The sequence below is a fragment of the Felis catus genome, chromosome B1 (genome assembly GCF_018350175.1).
Source record: "Felis catus isolate Fca126 chromosome B1, F.catus_Fca126_mat1.0, whole genome shotgun sequence".
In the NCBI taxonomy this organism is placed as follows: Eukaryota; Metazoa; Chordata; class Mammalia; order Carnivora; family Felidae; genus Felis; species Felis catus.
In genome coordinates, this window is record NC_058371.1 from 167,601,175 (window position 1) to 167,617,674 (window position 16,500).

General features: G+C 36.1%; 1 protein-coding gene across 1 annotated transcript in view; it reads left to right on the top strand.

The window, feature by feature from the left end:
* Positions 1-1,540: 1,540 nt before the first annotated feature.
* The window catches only part of GNPDA2 (glucosamine-6-phosphate deaminase 2), a 28,719-nt gene continuing 13,759 nt past the window's right edge, over positions 1,541-16,500 (top strand). Inside the window, exons 1-4 of the mRNA XM_003985411.5 lie at positions 1,541-1,695; positions 4,799-4,960; positions 9,898-9,999; positions 11,479-11,661. Coding sequence (XP_003985460.1) covers positions 4,837-4,960; positions 9,898-9,999; positions 11,479-11,661 — 409 coding nt within the window. The 5' untranslated portion in view covers positions 1,541-1,695; positions 4,799-4,836. The remainder of the gene's footprint in view (positions 1,696-4,798; positions 4,961-9,897; positions 10,000-11,478; positions 11,662-16,500) is intronic.

The window sequence follows — 16,500 nt, forward strand, 5'->3', positions numbered from 1 at the left end:
AAATATCTTTCTATGTTCTGATAATACTCCCTGAAAAGCTCTATTTTATTAATTGAAGGTCTTTTTGACCACAATAGATGTACAATAGATTTTGTTAGATGACAAGTAGAGTACTGGGAAGGTGTCAAAATTTGCTTCTGTAAAACAAACTCAAGGCTCTAGTACTAAGAAATCTTGTCTTCTGATCAGTTCAGGAAAATCGGTTTCCTGATACCATTGAGAATGCAACACCCACTCTCACCTAAAGAATTTAAGCAAGGGGGCATCATTTGACTCTGAGAAACAGGCTGGATTAACAACCCATGTGCAGAACTTCCGATAAGTAGTTTACGGACAATTCATTTATCCTAATTTTGTCATGTCCAAGGAAACAGTACCTTGAGTCTACCTGTCACCCCATGATTGTAGTCAGATTGTATTATTCCTAACAGAACCCTAAACAGTGTTTCTAACGGGACATTAATAAGGCCACCCAACCTTCTTTTGAGTGATCGCTGTCTTAACAACAACTTCCCTATCCGTGCTTCCATCATTCCCCATCCTGAACAAAGATCTATGATACCCAGTTCATAGCTGATTCCACTTCCTCTACCCCTCTTAGAATGATTCAGCACAAGTCCGTATCCTATTACAGTCTTGTAGCAGCCCAGGACAAGCCGCCTGGAAATGTACCACAATGGTATATTAATTATTTTGAATTGAAGCTACTTGGGGAAAAATATAGTGCAAGGATACTGAGACCCTCGTGTATCACCCCCAAAGCAGGAAACCACTCTGCCATACTCCTCCCTGTACTAAGAAATAAAAAGACACCTTTATCCCCAAAGATAGGGACTTTAAAGTAGAGAAAGCTGCAGAAATAATCCTTGTTACATTTTGACCAATCTACTACCTCAGCCCCTTAGTAAGCTCCCAAACACCTGTTTTCCTTATTCTGTAAATTCCTGACAATTTTATTGTTTGTCTAAAATGTATAAAAACTGCCTGACTTGGTCATTTCTTTGGGTCCCAATTTCTGTGCATGGGTAATAAAACTTTTATTTTTCCTCCTGTTATTCTTTGTCACAAAAATTGAATTCTTAAGCCAGCTAGCTGAAAGACTGTGAAGGGTAGAGGAAGAATTCTGCCCTACAGTGTCCTACAGCTTATTCCTATTGAGCCACTCCAAGGCTTCCCAAGGTATATGCTTCGCTTTTCTGCAACATGTAACAAACTTAACTTTGATGAGCTTATTGATAAAAGGCTCTTAGCTGTGCGTGCACAGTAAACATTCAATAGCTTAGAGATGAATTCATATTGCCATTATAAGCGACAACTTAAGTAATGCTTATGTATGAGCACTGCAGACCTACATACTAAGTTTCATAAACCCAATAATCTACCTCAATTCAACCTCTGAGAGTTGATAAAAAGAATAGCGGCAAGGTGATGGCCCAGGAACCGGAGAGTCCCAAGTAGGATGGGGCTCCTGCCTCACGGAATTCGTCAGGACCTCAGCACAGCTCATCCCTAGAGAACTAGAGGCACGCGCATGCGCAGCACCCTCAAGCTGCGCTGCCGTTCCTTCAGCGCCTTGGGTTACATCCGGGTCTTTGGGCTTCGCGCTACTCTAGCCGTTTGGGGTCGCTCAGGGTTGCTGGGTGTTGGTTGTTTCCGCTGTTCCAACGTCGGAAGTGCGGGTGGGTGGGCAGACAGGTGAGTCGGGGCGGGGGGGGAGGCAAGAAGGGGAGTCGGGGCGTGGGGGTGGGGGGGACCGGGTGGGTCGTTGCTCCCCCGAGTGGGATTTGTGCCGAGACGGGGACGCGCGGCCCGGCTGATTGGGGTCCCGGGAGCGTTGAGGCGGGGCGGAGGGTGGACCGAGGCTGTTGGTGCTCTCCGAAATTGGGCCTCCGGGAGGGGCTTCCTATCTTTGTTTCTCTGGCGGCTTTCTCCTGACACTTGTTAAAAATCAGTAACAGCCACCCTCATTTGTATTCCTTATAGTTTGCGGACAGATAGGGCCCAGCAGCCATGCAGTTGAGGTGGGTTTGCAGCCCTGGCCTTCCGGGCAGGGACCTCAGCCTTCTCTGCTGCTTCTCCCCCATCAGGGATGCGGCTTCCGCGTCCTGCACTTCAGCGACCTTTTCAGGTCAGGTTGTAGGAAACAAGCACAGAGCAGGGATTTTGTAAATTTAGATGCTAGTGTAGATTCTAGACTAACTGTGCAGCCTAAGTCGTGTGGAAGTTCCCATCCAGCTCTGAAGTTCTGAGATTTGTATTCAGCTGCCCAGTCTCCAAGTTAATTAATGCACATTCAGAATGAATCAGCACCAGAGGAAAATGAGGGAATGGAGGGGGGTGCCTTGTCATTTTTTGCGTGTTATCTGGATTTGATGTCGGAGAATTGCCCAGAGCCACAGCAGTTTGGATTGATGAGGATTGTCAAAAACTGGCAAAAACACATTTTTAAATCTGCATTAATGTGGCAAAAACATTCTGATTTCCTCTGCTTGGGAGGTTTTATTTGAGACTTTTGTAATGAACTCGGAGCTGTCTGAGGAGTTTAAAACAAACAAAACTTGCCTGTACCCGATCTAAGAGACTTAAGAACTTCTTTTAATGAGGTCGATTCCTGTGGTGTTTTTTTTTTTTTTTTTTTGAAATTTAGCCTGATTTTAATAAGCAACCTGTGAGATTTCTAAAAGTGCAGATTCCCTTGGTCTCATTTCACATCTGTTGAAACACTGTGTCCAGGGAGAGGAGCCTGGGAAATCTAGATCTTTAAGGAGCATCCTAAGTGATTCTTACATAGCACATCTGGAGCATGGATCTTTCCGTCAGAAAGACCCTCTACCATTAATAGCTTTGTAACTTCAGCAATAAATTTCTGAGTTGCAGTTTTCTGTATCTGAGAAAAGAGGATGATAATTTCTGTCTCAGAGACTATTCAGTGATCCAAGCCCTTTAATAATAGGGCCCGTATCTTAATCATTTTTGTGACTACAGAACTTGGTGGTTGGTGTTTAATAGGCCCTCACAAGTATGTTGAACTGAGAAAAAGAGATCGTATTCCCAGAAGACAGAAAACACTTGGAAAGCTCTAATGCCCTCCCTCCGTACCTTACAGTTTTTTTTTTCCTTTTTATGAATAATGAGTATGCTGAATATTATTAGAAGTAAGTGTATCTCTTGATGGTCATACTTGTTAGAAGTAAGTATACCTCTTTATGGCCAGAAAATATTTCTGATTCTTGGTGTAACTTTGAAATTGTTTCTAGCATTAGATCATTAATGAATTTAAATACAGGCGGAGTCCATTTGTTGAAGTGAATTTATGACTTACTGTGTACATTATTGTCTGTAAATGCTATTTGTCTCTTGTTACTGTGCCAGAATTCTATACCAGAGTGATCATAATTTCTTGTTACTATTCCAGAATTCTGAATCATTTTGTTCTCAAGAATTTCATTCAGATTTCATATATTCACTGTATATGAGTTGTATATTCATATGAATTGTATTTTCATATGAATTGTATATTGTATATTCACCTCCTATTCCCATTAATTTCAGGAATTTGATTTATTATCGTATGGGAAGTGTATGGGAACTCAGGATTGCTGAAGCCATTTGTAAAAGGATTGGTGTGGGTGACAGATCCATTTAAATATGAAACTAAGAATTAAATTCTGGAAACTATGGTTATAGAACACAGTGTAAATATTACAAATCTTGTCGATGTAAAAATAATACATTTTACAGAAATCAGGGGTTGTGAGGAAGTGTAAGAGTACAATTTTCATATCTCTCATGGTAGTAGGTCAGTCTACATTGTCTGAAGTGGAATCATAGTTTTTAAATGACTCTGATCTTTAATATTTGTGCAGTATTTTGTCTTAACCTTAGAGTACTCTCTAAGGAACTAAAATTGCTTTTTTTGTTTTAAGGAACTAAAATTGCTTTTTATGAAGAATTTCTTTTTTCTTCAGAGATCAGCAGTTTTAGTTCACTTTTTCTTTTGTTTAAATTCAGAAAGAATAACATGTTATGCTTTTTATTAAAAATGGCATGTCTATTATGATCTCATTATTAAAAATTATTTCTATACATTCTATTTATATGTATGCATTAAAAGACATCTGGAATGTTATATACGTAATAATAATAGTTTTTTATTTCTGAGTTAAGATTTGGGTTGATTTTTTTCTTCCTCTTGTACCTTTCTATATTGAAAGAAATTTTTAAGAAGTGCAGGCATAATTTTTATAAAAACATTTAACACAGAGAGGTTTGGTTATTATGGTATTTACAGAGAAAGTTCTGGATTTTAGTAAGTAACCTAAAGGTTGCTGAGTAATCATTATTAACATTAACTTGCCTTTAAAAAACGAGAACTGCTTTGTTTGCCTTTAGGTTTGTTTCATGTTGCTTTATATAATATCTGTCAGGACAGTGTGCTATGCTATCTTACAAAGACTTAAATTTGCCTTGATATGAATTCTTTGTCATTTAGTATCTATGTGACCTCAGTTAAATTGTGTGAGCCCTTCTTCTCATCTAAAACTGGGTGTTGTAAATATTTACTTTAGAAGATTGTTGTATGCATTTAAATTACCTAGCCCACTGCCCAGAACCAATGTCTGTTCAAAAGAGAGCAGCTATTACTGCTATTTTAAAAGTACATATTGTATATATATATATATATATATATATATATACACGCATGTCTTAAGTAATGTTCTTAAAGTCATTAGTATATTACATTTCTGTTTGAATATCTGCAAATTACTTAAAGTGTTCTACAATGGAATTTTCTCAGGTTAGAACTACTTGTCCTGGAAACTGTTCATCACCATAATGAGGCTCGTAATTCTTGATAACTATGACTTGGCTAGTGAATGGGCAGCCAAATACATCTGTAATCGCATCATTCAGTTCAAACCTGGACAGGACAGATATTTTACACTGGGTTTACCAACAGGTAATACAGCATTTTTTCCATTTTAGATACTGAAGGTCATGGGATTGAAGGGTTTCCTTTAGTAAAATATGTTTCCCCTTTATTTCTTGCCATATCACTGATTGAACATGTTAGTGTATACAGCCAGAAATGTGTATATCTATCTAGTATCTATGTTTCATTATTGTTTCTTGTATGAAAATTGTATATCACTTACCACTCTAAAATGCAAAAGGGAATTTCTTGTATTAAAATTGTACATCACTTGCATCTCCAAAATGCAAAAGGAAATATCCTAACTTAAGTGATGGTCATAGTATTTTTTGTACCTTTTTCTAGTAGTCTTTTGTTTTTAGGGATTTTTTTTTTTTTAATTCTCAAGTTAGTTAACATACGTACATACATGTAGTCTTGGCTTCAGGTAGTGATTGATCTCTTAAATATGACACCCAGTACTCATCCTGAAGAGTGTCCTCCTTAATGCCCGTTACCCATCAACCCTCAGTTTGTTCTCTGTTTTCAAGGGTCTCTTATGGTTTGCTTCCCTCTCTGTTTTTATCTTATTTTCCCTTCCGTTCCCCTATGTTCATCTCTGAAGTTTCTCAAATTTCACATATGAGTGAAAACATATTAGTCTTTCTCTGACCGACTTATTTCATTTAGCATAATACCCTCCTGACCCATTCACATTGTTGCATGGGCAAGATTTCATTTGTTTTCATCGCCAAGTAGTATTCCATTCATCAGTTGATGGATATTTGTCCATTAGTGTATCCATTCATCAGTTGATGGATATTTGGGCTCTTTCCATAATTTGGCTGTAGTTGATAGCACCGCTATAAACATGGAGGAGTATATGCCCCTTCAAGTCAGCATTTTTGTATCCTTTGGATAAATTCCTAGTAGTGCAATTGCTGGGTCTTAGGGTAGTTCTAGTTTTAATTTTTTAAGGAACCTCTACACTATTTTCCACCGTGGTCGCACCAGTTTGCGTTCCCACCAACAACAGTGCAAGAGGTTCCCTTCCTTGCCAACATCTGTTGTTTCCTGCGTTGTTAATTTTAGACATTCTGACAGGTATGAAATGATTTCTCACTGTGGTTTTGATTTGTATTTCCCTGATGATAAGTAATGTTGAGCATCTTTTCATGTGTCTGTTTGCCATCTGGATGTCCTTAGCAAAGTGTCAACTCATGTCTTCTGCCCATTTCTTGACTGGATTATTTGTTTTTTAGGGTGTTGAGTTTGGTAAGTTCTTTATAGATTTTGGATACTAATCCTTTATGTGATATGTCATTTGCAAATGTCTTCTCCCTCTCTGTCAGTTGCCTTTTGGTTTTGCTGATTGTTTCCTTTGTTGTACAGAAGCTTTTTGTCTTAATGAGGTCCCAATAGTTCATTTTTGCTTGTATTCCCCTTGCGTCTGGAGACATGTCTAGTAAGAAGTTGCTGTGGCCGATGTTGAATGAGGTTTTTGCCTGTTTTCTCCTCTAGGAGTTTGATGGTTTCCTGTCTCACAGGTCTATCATCCATTTTGGTTTATTTTTGTGTATGGTGTAAGAAAGTGGTCCAGCTTCATTCTTCTGCATGTCAGTGTCCAGTTCTCTGAGCACCTTTTGCTAAAGACACTGTTTTTTTTTTTCCATTGGATACTCTTTCTTGCTTTGTCAAAAATTAGTTGGCCGTATATTTGTGGGTCCATGTCTGGTCTCCCTATTTTATTCCATTTATCTGTGTCTGTGTTTGTGCCAGCACCATACTGTCTTAATGATTACAGCTTTGTAATAGAGGTTAAAGTCTGGGATTGTGATGCTTCCTGCTTTGGTTTTCTTTTTCAAAATTACTTTGGCTATTCAGGGTCTTTTGTAGTTCCATACAAATTTTAGGATTGTTTGTTGTAGCTCTGTGAAGAATGCTGTTTTTACTTTGATTGCATTGAATGTGTAGATTGCTTTGGGTAGTTTTGACATTTTAACAATATTCTTGTGATCCAAGAGCATGGAATGTTTTTCCATTTCTTTGTGTCCTTTCCAGTTTCTTTTATAAGCTTTCTATAGTTTTCAATGTATAGATCTTTTACCACTTTGGTTAGGTTTATTCCTAGTTATTGTATGGCTTTTGAGGAATATTGCTTTTCCTATTCATATAATTAGTAGAATTAGTCTTTTCAATAATCATTAAGAGGTACCAAAAGTATGTACTATTGTCTCTTCATTTCATCTTCTCTGCCTCATATGCTCTTACTATCTTATTAGCCCTTTACTATTTCTGTGTGTATTTTCTTTTTATTATAGAAGTATTAAGAGTGAAAAATTGAAGACTGATATGTTTTCATGACAGTAAACATTAAGTATTAATTTCATGTTTTATTGTATTTAGTTCACTATTAAGGTTTTTCTTAAAAATTAACCAAGTAGTATTATTGATCTCATGATCTCACTTAATTTGATATTGTTGACATCCACAGCAAAGGGTATTGGACCTGGAATCAGAGCTGCTACTTTCTTGGTGACTGCAAGGCATATATTCCTCACCCCTGATCTTTGGTTTCCTTACCTTTAAGAAAGATGAGGCTATTAATAGCTGATAATGCTGTTTGAGGCACAGATAAGGTGGTGCTCGTTCCACTCCTTTGTGTACTTTAATACTATGTGAATTTAAGGTTCCCATAAGTGTGTCTTATTTAAAACAGTAGTTTTTTCCTTCTGCTCCTTCCCCCATATGTGCTAACTACATAAAAGCTACAATCATAATTTTTTCCATTTGTATAATTTTCATGAAAGGTATTGTTTAGCTCATTCATTTGTTATTTTGCTTTTTGTCTTTGGTCCAGGCAAAGGAGGGTTTGTAAAAATTGTACACACCAGACTGGCCCCCTCAGCACCCACATTTTTGATACATGAGCCCCAGTGGTTGAATATGGCCTCTGTATCTGTTTGCTTACTGCAAACCAGGGCTACACTCAGGCTAGTTGCTTTGATTATTCTGTTTTAAATACAGTGTATAACTAAACAGTAATTTTAGCTTGGGGGCAGGAAATCTTCAAAGTCATAAATGCAAGCAGTCCTAAACATGCTTTTGTGTGTTTAGATCTACAACTTTTCTTTAGTTTTAGATAGTCTAACTGCCTAGTAGTGCACTTGCCAAGGAGTATTTTGGAAAACCTTTGTGGATGTTTTTCACTTTCCTCCTTTGTTGACCATTGTCAATGTTAATCATGCTCTCTTCTCCTCCTTGCTTTTGAAGTTTGAATATACATTTCTTTTTTTCTTTTCTTTTCTTTTTTTTTTTTTGAAAGAGAGGGTATGAGTGGGGTAGGGGCAGAGAGAGACTGGAGAGAGAGAATCCAAAGCAGGCTCTGCATTGTTAGAATAGACACTGATGCAGGGCTCAAACTCACAAACCATGAGATCGTGACCCGAGCTGAAGTCAGACGCTTGACCAGCTGAGCCACCTGGCAGCCCTGAGTATACATTTCTGTAATTGCAGACAGCAGTATTGTAATTCTCCCTCCACAAAGCACAGTTTCTGGGGAATATCTACTTGGTATTTATTGATGTGATCTTAACAAGCTTCACATGTAAGGGCCTGCATGCTTCCTGCCTCTCAAACTTATTCCCTGATTCTCTTACTCTGAATCATGATAGGATAATTAGACTGCTTATAGTTCAAAGAATAGACCTGAACTTGCTGGCTTTACTTTCACTCATGTTGCTAGTATATTAAGTAATGAAAACTATGTGAGCCTTGGAACCAGACAGAATCTCTTGAACCTCTGGCTTCACTGCCATGTGATATTTGGCAAATTCCTTAATCTTTTTGACCCAATTCTTCAGTCCTCAAAATGGGAAAGATCATGCCAATTTCCCAAGGTTGTGTGATTTACATGAGCTGATGTGTAAAAATACCAGTATAGCTAAGGGGTGTTTGGGTGGCTTAGTCAGTTAAACGTTCAACTTAGGCTCAAGTCATGATCTCATGGTTAGTGAGTTTGAGCCCCACGTCAGGCTCTGTGCTGACAGCTCAGAACCTGGAGCCTGTTTCAGATTCTGTATCTTTCTCTCTCTCTGCCCTTCTCCCACTTATGCTCACTAGGATTGGGAGGGCCAGGTCACTTGTTAAGGATGCAGTCAACCTACCCTTCCAATTTGCAGTTAAAATGAAAAAATACAGCAATTTTAAAAACAGAGGCTGTCTTCAAGTGGCTTAATTTATTTTTCTTTATTGTCCATGTCATGTAGCACTATCAAACTGATTTCAATTTTATAAAACCTGTAAAAGAATCACATTTATAAAACAATAAAATCAAGACTCAGATGAAGTATCCAAAGCCAAGATCCCATTTCCCAGAAGTCATTTTACTTTATACATTTTAGCTAATACATGCTGAAGATAACACAAAATAAGACACAGAACCTCCAGTTAAAATCATAAAGGCTAAGGTTCCTCAATGAGTCCTTGCCAAGTTCTGAGTCTATTTTGAAAGTGGAGGCAATACTTAAATTTAGCTCTGGTTTCCCTTTTGATTTCATTAAATGGTCAACTTGACCTATTTATATATCATTCATGCTACAAATCCTTCTCTAAAAAAGCTTTTTCTCAAAAGGTGGGTGCTTATTTTTCTTTTAATTCACATATGCTTCCTAGAAGTTTCTAATCTTGGAGTATCCATTATTTCCAAATATTCAACAACTGTAGAATCATTTTCCAAACTATAATTTCTTTTGACAGATTTCTAGTTTTCTTTAGCAAATTCTACTTTACTAAGCCTTAAGGTACTTTGCAAATGTGTGTATAATTCAAAAAATATTTGTTAATTGAATATGTATTTAAATGAATAATGGTTTCCCTAGTAAATTAGAAATAGAGAATATCATTAACAGAATAAAGTTAATATAAATATTTTAAAAATATATTTTTCATGTTAAGTTAGAAAATGGAATCTTTATCTGTTTTAGGGAGTACACCATTAGGATGTTATAAAAAGCTAATAGAATATCACAAGAATGGAGACCTTTCTTTTAAATATGTGAAGACCTTTAACATGGATGAATATGTAGGTAAGCTGTGTTATTTGAATATATTATTTGAATATGTTAAATAAAAAGAATATAGTTTGAGAATTAATACATTATTTGAATTTATGTTCTGAATGTAATATGACTATTTCTAGAAGATAACGTACTGCCTTTTGGTGAGGTTGGGGGTTTATATTAAAAACATCTATATTTTGGGGGGAGGCGCCTGGGTGGCCCATTCGGTTAAGCATCCAGCTTCGGCTCAGGTCATGATCTCACAGTTCGTGAGTATGAGCCTGAAGTCAGGCTCTGTGCTGACAGCTCAGAGCCTGGAACCTGCTTCTGATTCTGTGTCTCCCTCTCTCTCGGCCCCTCCCTTGCTTGTGCTCAGTCAGTCTCTCTCTCAAAAATAAATAAAAACATTAAAAAAAATCTGTATTTTTGTGATGCCAGCATGATATAGCAGAAGGAATATGGGACTAGAAATCAGAAGATCTATATTCATCTTGGGCTCTGCCACTCATCAGCCATGCAGCTTTGAGCCAGTCCCTTCACAGTTCTTACTCTTTTTTTTTTCTTTTTCATATTTTATTATTTATTTATGAGAGAGAGTACAAGCAGGGGAGGTGCAGAGAGAGGGGGATAGAGGATCCAAAGCGGACTCCGTGCTGACAGCAGAGATCCCAGTGCAGGGAATCTCTGAAACTCATGAGAAACTCATGAACCATGAGATCATGACCTGAGCTGAAGTCGGATGCTTAACCCACTGAGCCACCCAGCGTTGCCTCCCCCACCCCTCTTTGTTTTTTCCTTAAGGCAGAGTTAAAACTGGTTTTGTGGAGATGGATTGAGTACCATGTATGTAAAAGTAATTAGTAAAATAAAGATTTTTCAGATATAAATGTATTTATATTTATGGCTGTGAAGATTTTATGATTCATTGTTAACTTGCTTAACAGGGAACACAAGAATACATTTTTAATGGTAGCCCAAGTGATAGTCAAAGAACTGTTAGGATTCAGTATACTTTGTATGCATGCAGGAAGAATAGATTAGAAACATAGACCAACATTTCAGAGGTATGGCAGATTAATTTCTGTGGAGCTTAACACAAATCAGTTCCATTGGTAAAATTTTCTGTGTTTGAGAAGTGAAGTATGGTGATTAAATGCATGTGAACTAGACTTCTGTGTTTGAATTCCAGCCTCTCTGTGAGCTGTGTGACCTTGGGAAAGTTTACTTAATTTTTCTGTGCTTTTGATGTTCATCTATAAAATAGGAATGATAACAGTATTTCCATAGATGTTGTACAAATTATTTGAACTGATACATACATGTAAGGTGGTTAATACAATGTCTGGAATATAATGAGCATATATTCCACATAAAAATGCCTTTAAATTGAATACGGTTGTAGAAAAGTTATATATTGTAAATAGCATCTGTGGCTTAATCAGAAAAGCAAACTTTGGATTTATTCCTAGAAATACTTACATTTTTATATATTAACTTTTAATTTAGGACTTCCCAGAAATCATCCTGAAAGCTACCATTCTTATATGTGGAATAACTTTTTTAAGCATATTGATATAGATCCAAATAATGCTCATATCCTTGATGGGAATGCTGCAGATTTACAAGCAGAATGTGATGCTTTTGAAAAAAAAATAAAAGAAGCTGGAGGAATTGACCTTTTTGTTGGAGGTATGTAAAACATTTTGTCATTACTCTTACCTTTGTGTGATGCGGGGAACACCTGTAACTGTCTATAATATCCGTACTGATTTTTATTTTTTATTTTCATCAACAGTAATCTTAAGGTTCTAAGTTAGAATTGTTTAAATTATGTCTTGAAAAATAAGCCCCAATGCCTGCTAAACTTTTCTATTATCTGTTTAGAATTCACAATTAATCACATCTTACAAAATGCATGCTGTTTCTTTAACTAAATACTATTCTTATCTTTTACAATTTCTTTACAATTCCAGCCCAGCTTTCTTACCAAATTACAGGGTTGAGTCTCTAAAAGTTTGCATGTGGAACAGATAGATTTTAGCATTTCTGTACTAATCACTTAAATGGCTTCATCTCACTTAAAAAGTCAGTTAAGAATGATATAAGACTTTATCATCACCCTTTAGTTAATATGAACTAAGCTGTATAATTGTCTTTATAAACTCCAAATAAATAAATGTTTAATTGGCTAAACTCCACTAAAATATGTATATATGTATGTATACATATATGTGTATATACATATATATACACACAAACATACGTATATAATATATACACATGCACACGCATGCACATGTGTGTGCATGACGTACCATTGAAAATAGGAGGAATGTTTTTTCTTTAATGTTTATTTATTTTGAGAGAGAGAAAGTGTGCCCACTCGCGTGCATGCGAGTAGGGAAGGGAGAGGGGCAGAGAGAGGGTGAGTGAGAATTCCAAGTGGTGAGGCCTGATGTGGGCCTGGATCTCATGACTGCAAGATAATGACCTGAGCCAAGCCAATATCAAGTGTTGGACGCTCAGCCAACTGAGCCACCAAGGTGCTCCAGAAGTGTCTTTCTTTGTAATGACAACATGGTTTTCTGTAATTATTATGAAGCCTCTGGGACAGCTAATTAATTACCATAAGAATAACATCAACTAAACTGGAGCTAAAATTGATTTTTGCCAGAGTTTTTATTATGCAATTAAACATGCCAAAGCTCTAAGCTAACATTAAGTTCTCTGGATATATCTTATATTTAATTTACTAGAAGATTGCTTAAAAGTACATGAATTAGATCTTTAGTAGAGCTGTACATTGACATTAATTTATGGTTGAGGTGGCCAAGTATGATTGAGGTGGTTGATTGCCCTTGGGGAAAATTTGGGTATTACAGTCAGGCATAAATTTGCATTCTGTTTTGGCCACTTATTATCTATATGACTTTGAGAAATTTATTGAAGTTCAGTATAATTAAGTCATTTGTAAAACAGGAATTAATATTAACCATTCCAAAACTTGTGAGAACTAACTATGTTATAACATGTAAAACGTCTTGCATAGTGGTTGGTACATCAGTCTTCTCTTTGTGAACTGTAGATGCTGAAATAATTGTTCTGTAGTTTATTGAATTTCCTGCTTTTTTACTGGGTTACTTCTAAGCGTATTGAGAGAGATTGAAATTTTCTCTTTGAGGAAATTTTTATCTCCACATAGCAGAGCCGGTATCATTTACTTTCTTTTATAGATGGGATGGTTGTTCTCTGAGCAAGAATCCAAGCTAGGCTGTTTTGCTTTTCAAAATTGAAAGTTATCTATGTTTTAATAAAATTTGCTAATATTTCAGTATTTCTGGAAAGCATTTGCATTCCAGTTTTGTCCATATGGCTTAATTCTGAGATAATTACCATTTGTACTTGTCAGTATCAAGACTAAGGCAGTTTGTATTGGGGAATGTTGAAGGAATGCATTACCCATGCATTCTTCATATTTTCTAAACTACATACCAAAATCAAGTAGAATTACTATAATGTATACCTAATTACTGTAATATAATTATACATAATGTGTCTATATTTTAGTTATATCAAGACATTTGCACTCATTTACCATCATACAAAAAGGCATGGTAGTTATTAGAGGTTCATTATTAAACATGGCTTAATGAAAAATATCTTGTTTACTTTTTCATTTGAATATCTTTTTTCCTGTTAATTTATTTGCCTTACATAAGGATCCATGTGACAAATCATTTGGGGATTCAATGCTAGGAAATAGAATTTACTGGGGTTGGGGGGAGAACATAAGAACTAAACTCCATTTTCCTTTTCTGTCCGCTTCTCAGAAAGCATTTATAACTTAAAGTGATGTGTAAGGTTGAATGTCCCTTGTCAAAGATTTTTATTTTTTTAGGTTTATTTATTTATTTTGAGAGAGAGAGAGAGAGAGAGGCAGAGAGAGAGGGAGAGAGAATCCCAGGCAGGCTCTGTGCTGTCAGCTCAGAGTCCGAGGTGGGGCTCAATCCCACGGCCCATGAGATCATGACCTGAGCTGAAACCAGGAGCGGATGCTTAACCGACTGAGCCACCCAGGTGCTCGTATCAAAGATTTCTAGTAGGACTTTCTTCTTTCCCCATAGCTTTAAGTCATTTCTCATTTCTTTTTAGATTTTGGTATATTACCTTACTATAAGTCACCTTAGTTTTCCATTTGGAACAGATAGAGTATAAATTATAGTTCTTTATGTTTTATGACTGACTCTTACTTCTAGAAAGAACCTGTTTTCTAACCAATTTTTGTTCTTAAGCTTCCTGTAGTCATTCTCCCCTGACATACATATATATATATATATATATATATATATATATATATATATATATATATATATATATATATATATAAAGATGATTTCCTTCCTCTTACATTAACATCTTCACTGTAGTCATGTCATGGTCCATTCAAAGGACATAATTACTCTGTGTATACAGGGAGGAGGGTTAGCTTATTGCATTTTCTTTGAACTTTTTCCTATTGGGGGTACCCTATTATTGGATGTATACTCATGAAAGAATCTCATTTGATTCTTTGCTTTTGTTGATCTAGGTTTGTTATTGGATTTTCAAGATGAGGCTTGGTATCTGGGTCTTATCACTTACCCTTCTTTTGTTCCAGGGTTTGTTGGTTAATAAAAACACTAAGAACTGAGCCAAATGGGATCAAAATAACAGCCTTAATAAAGGTAAAGTTGGATTAGAGATTTCAGGTTGGGCTTGAGGCCAAAATGGGTTTTCCTATTCCTTACACCTGAATTTGAAATAGTAGGATAAGAAGAGCTTAAGACGACCAACACATCATTTCTTACTCCTGGTAAATAGAATAGGAATTCCCTTTCCTCAGTAGAAAGGAAAAAAGGAAAATGTATAATCTCTGAAGTTCTCATTCTTTCTGTGACGACAGATTTGTTAAGAGAAAGAGCAAAGTGTGTGGTGCAATCCCTTACCCAGCAATAAAATATACAAATATGAAATTTTATAAATAAACTAAAGGTATTACTAACTTTAAAATTATTTTAAGGTACTGTTTTTAAAAAAATAAAAATAAGACAGTGGGGAAAACTTTAACCTTCTTCTTTGGTTACATGATTAGATTCTTTGGTTTGAAAGTAACTGTGACTTATTTTGGGACAAAAGTGAATTAATTGGAATGATTCTAGGCTAACTCACAGAATTTGGAGACGGGTTGAAACAGCCAAGTCTTTGGAAGAACAAGAATGAAGGAGCCTGAGATCTCCAAAGTAGGAACTCATGGACCCTCTCCTGCAGTGCTATCATCAAATACCTCAGCTCTAGATACCTTTTTTCTTTTCTGCATCCTTGCTCAATTTTCAGAATTTCCTGAGAGAAATTCTGATTGTTTCAGCTGGGGACAAGTATTTATCACTAGACCACAATCATCCTCCCTCAGAGAGATATAGAGTAGATTAAGGTCCCCTCCATTGTGAGGGAAGCAGAGCAGTGTAGGAGGAGGAGGGAGAAAGTATACTGAGCATACCAAAGAATAGCAACCATCTGTTCATCTCTTCAGCCATTATTTATTGAGGGCCTCCTATGTGTCCTGTATTGTTCTAAGAGGTAAGGATACAGTAATTAAGTAAGTAAGTAAGGTTATAGAGAGAGTCCTTACTCCAGTGAAATTTACATTCTACCCCACAGAACTTTAGGGACATAGGAAAGGCATGTAATCTAGATCCTGAGGTTTTAAAGATATTTCATAAAGGTGCTAATGTATTAGGTTGACTTAAATACTGAGAATTTGCCATGGTTGTTACATTTCATGATTATTTTAAAGAAAGTTTTGTAAAGCTTTATGAAACATTCTGAACACTTTTAAAATATATCAGGAAGCTCAATTTCTGATAGTTACTTTTGGTTAGTAAGGGGCTGTATTGACACTACTGATAATTTCAGCCGTACTGTACACTTTTGTATGACCCACATCACCACTGACAACACTGGTGTTGATCCTTGAGGACTTCCTATTTTTTCTGGAACTTTTATTTTCATGGTTCTATCCTTTCTTCTTTATACATAAATAGAAAAATGTAAATATTTGCACCGATGTACACTTAAGAGGAAAAACAGAACAATTTTACCAATCTAGAGAGAAATTGATATTTTTAATTTAAAAATTTTATTAACAAGCAGATATACACTAATGGAAAAAGTCCATACATATTAACCACATGTAGGTCAGACTTTAGGTCACCACATTAAAAATTTCTAGAATGTAGTGCTTTGGTAGCTTATATCTGCTCCCTTAGATTTTATTTCTTCCATCAAAACCAGGTTATTTGTTGTCATTTTTGCTTTGTTGTAATCTGGGAGAAATTGGTTAGACTTGTAGGTTAAGAGTCAGTAAAATACACATATCTATCATTAAAGTTAATATGAAGAATATAAATGTAACAGATATTTTGACTCAGAACGTATGAGTTTATTTTTTCATTGAGGTTGTCAGAAATCTATTAGAGTACCCATGTGTAA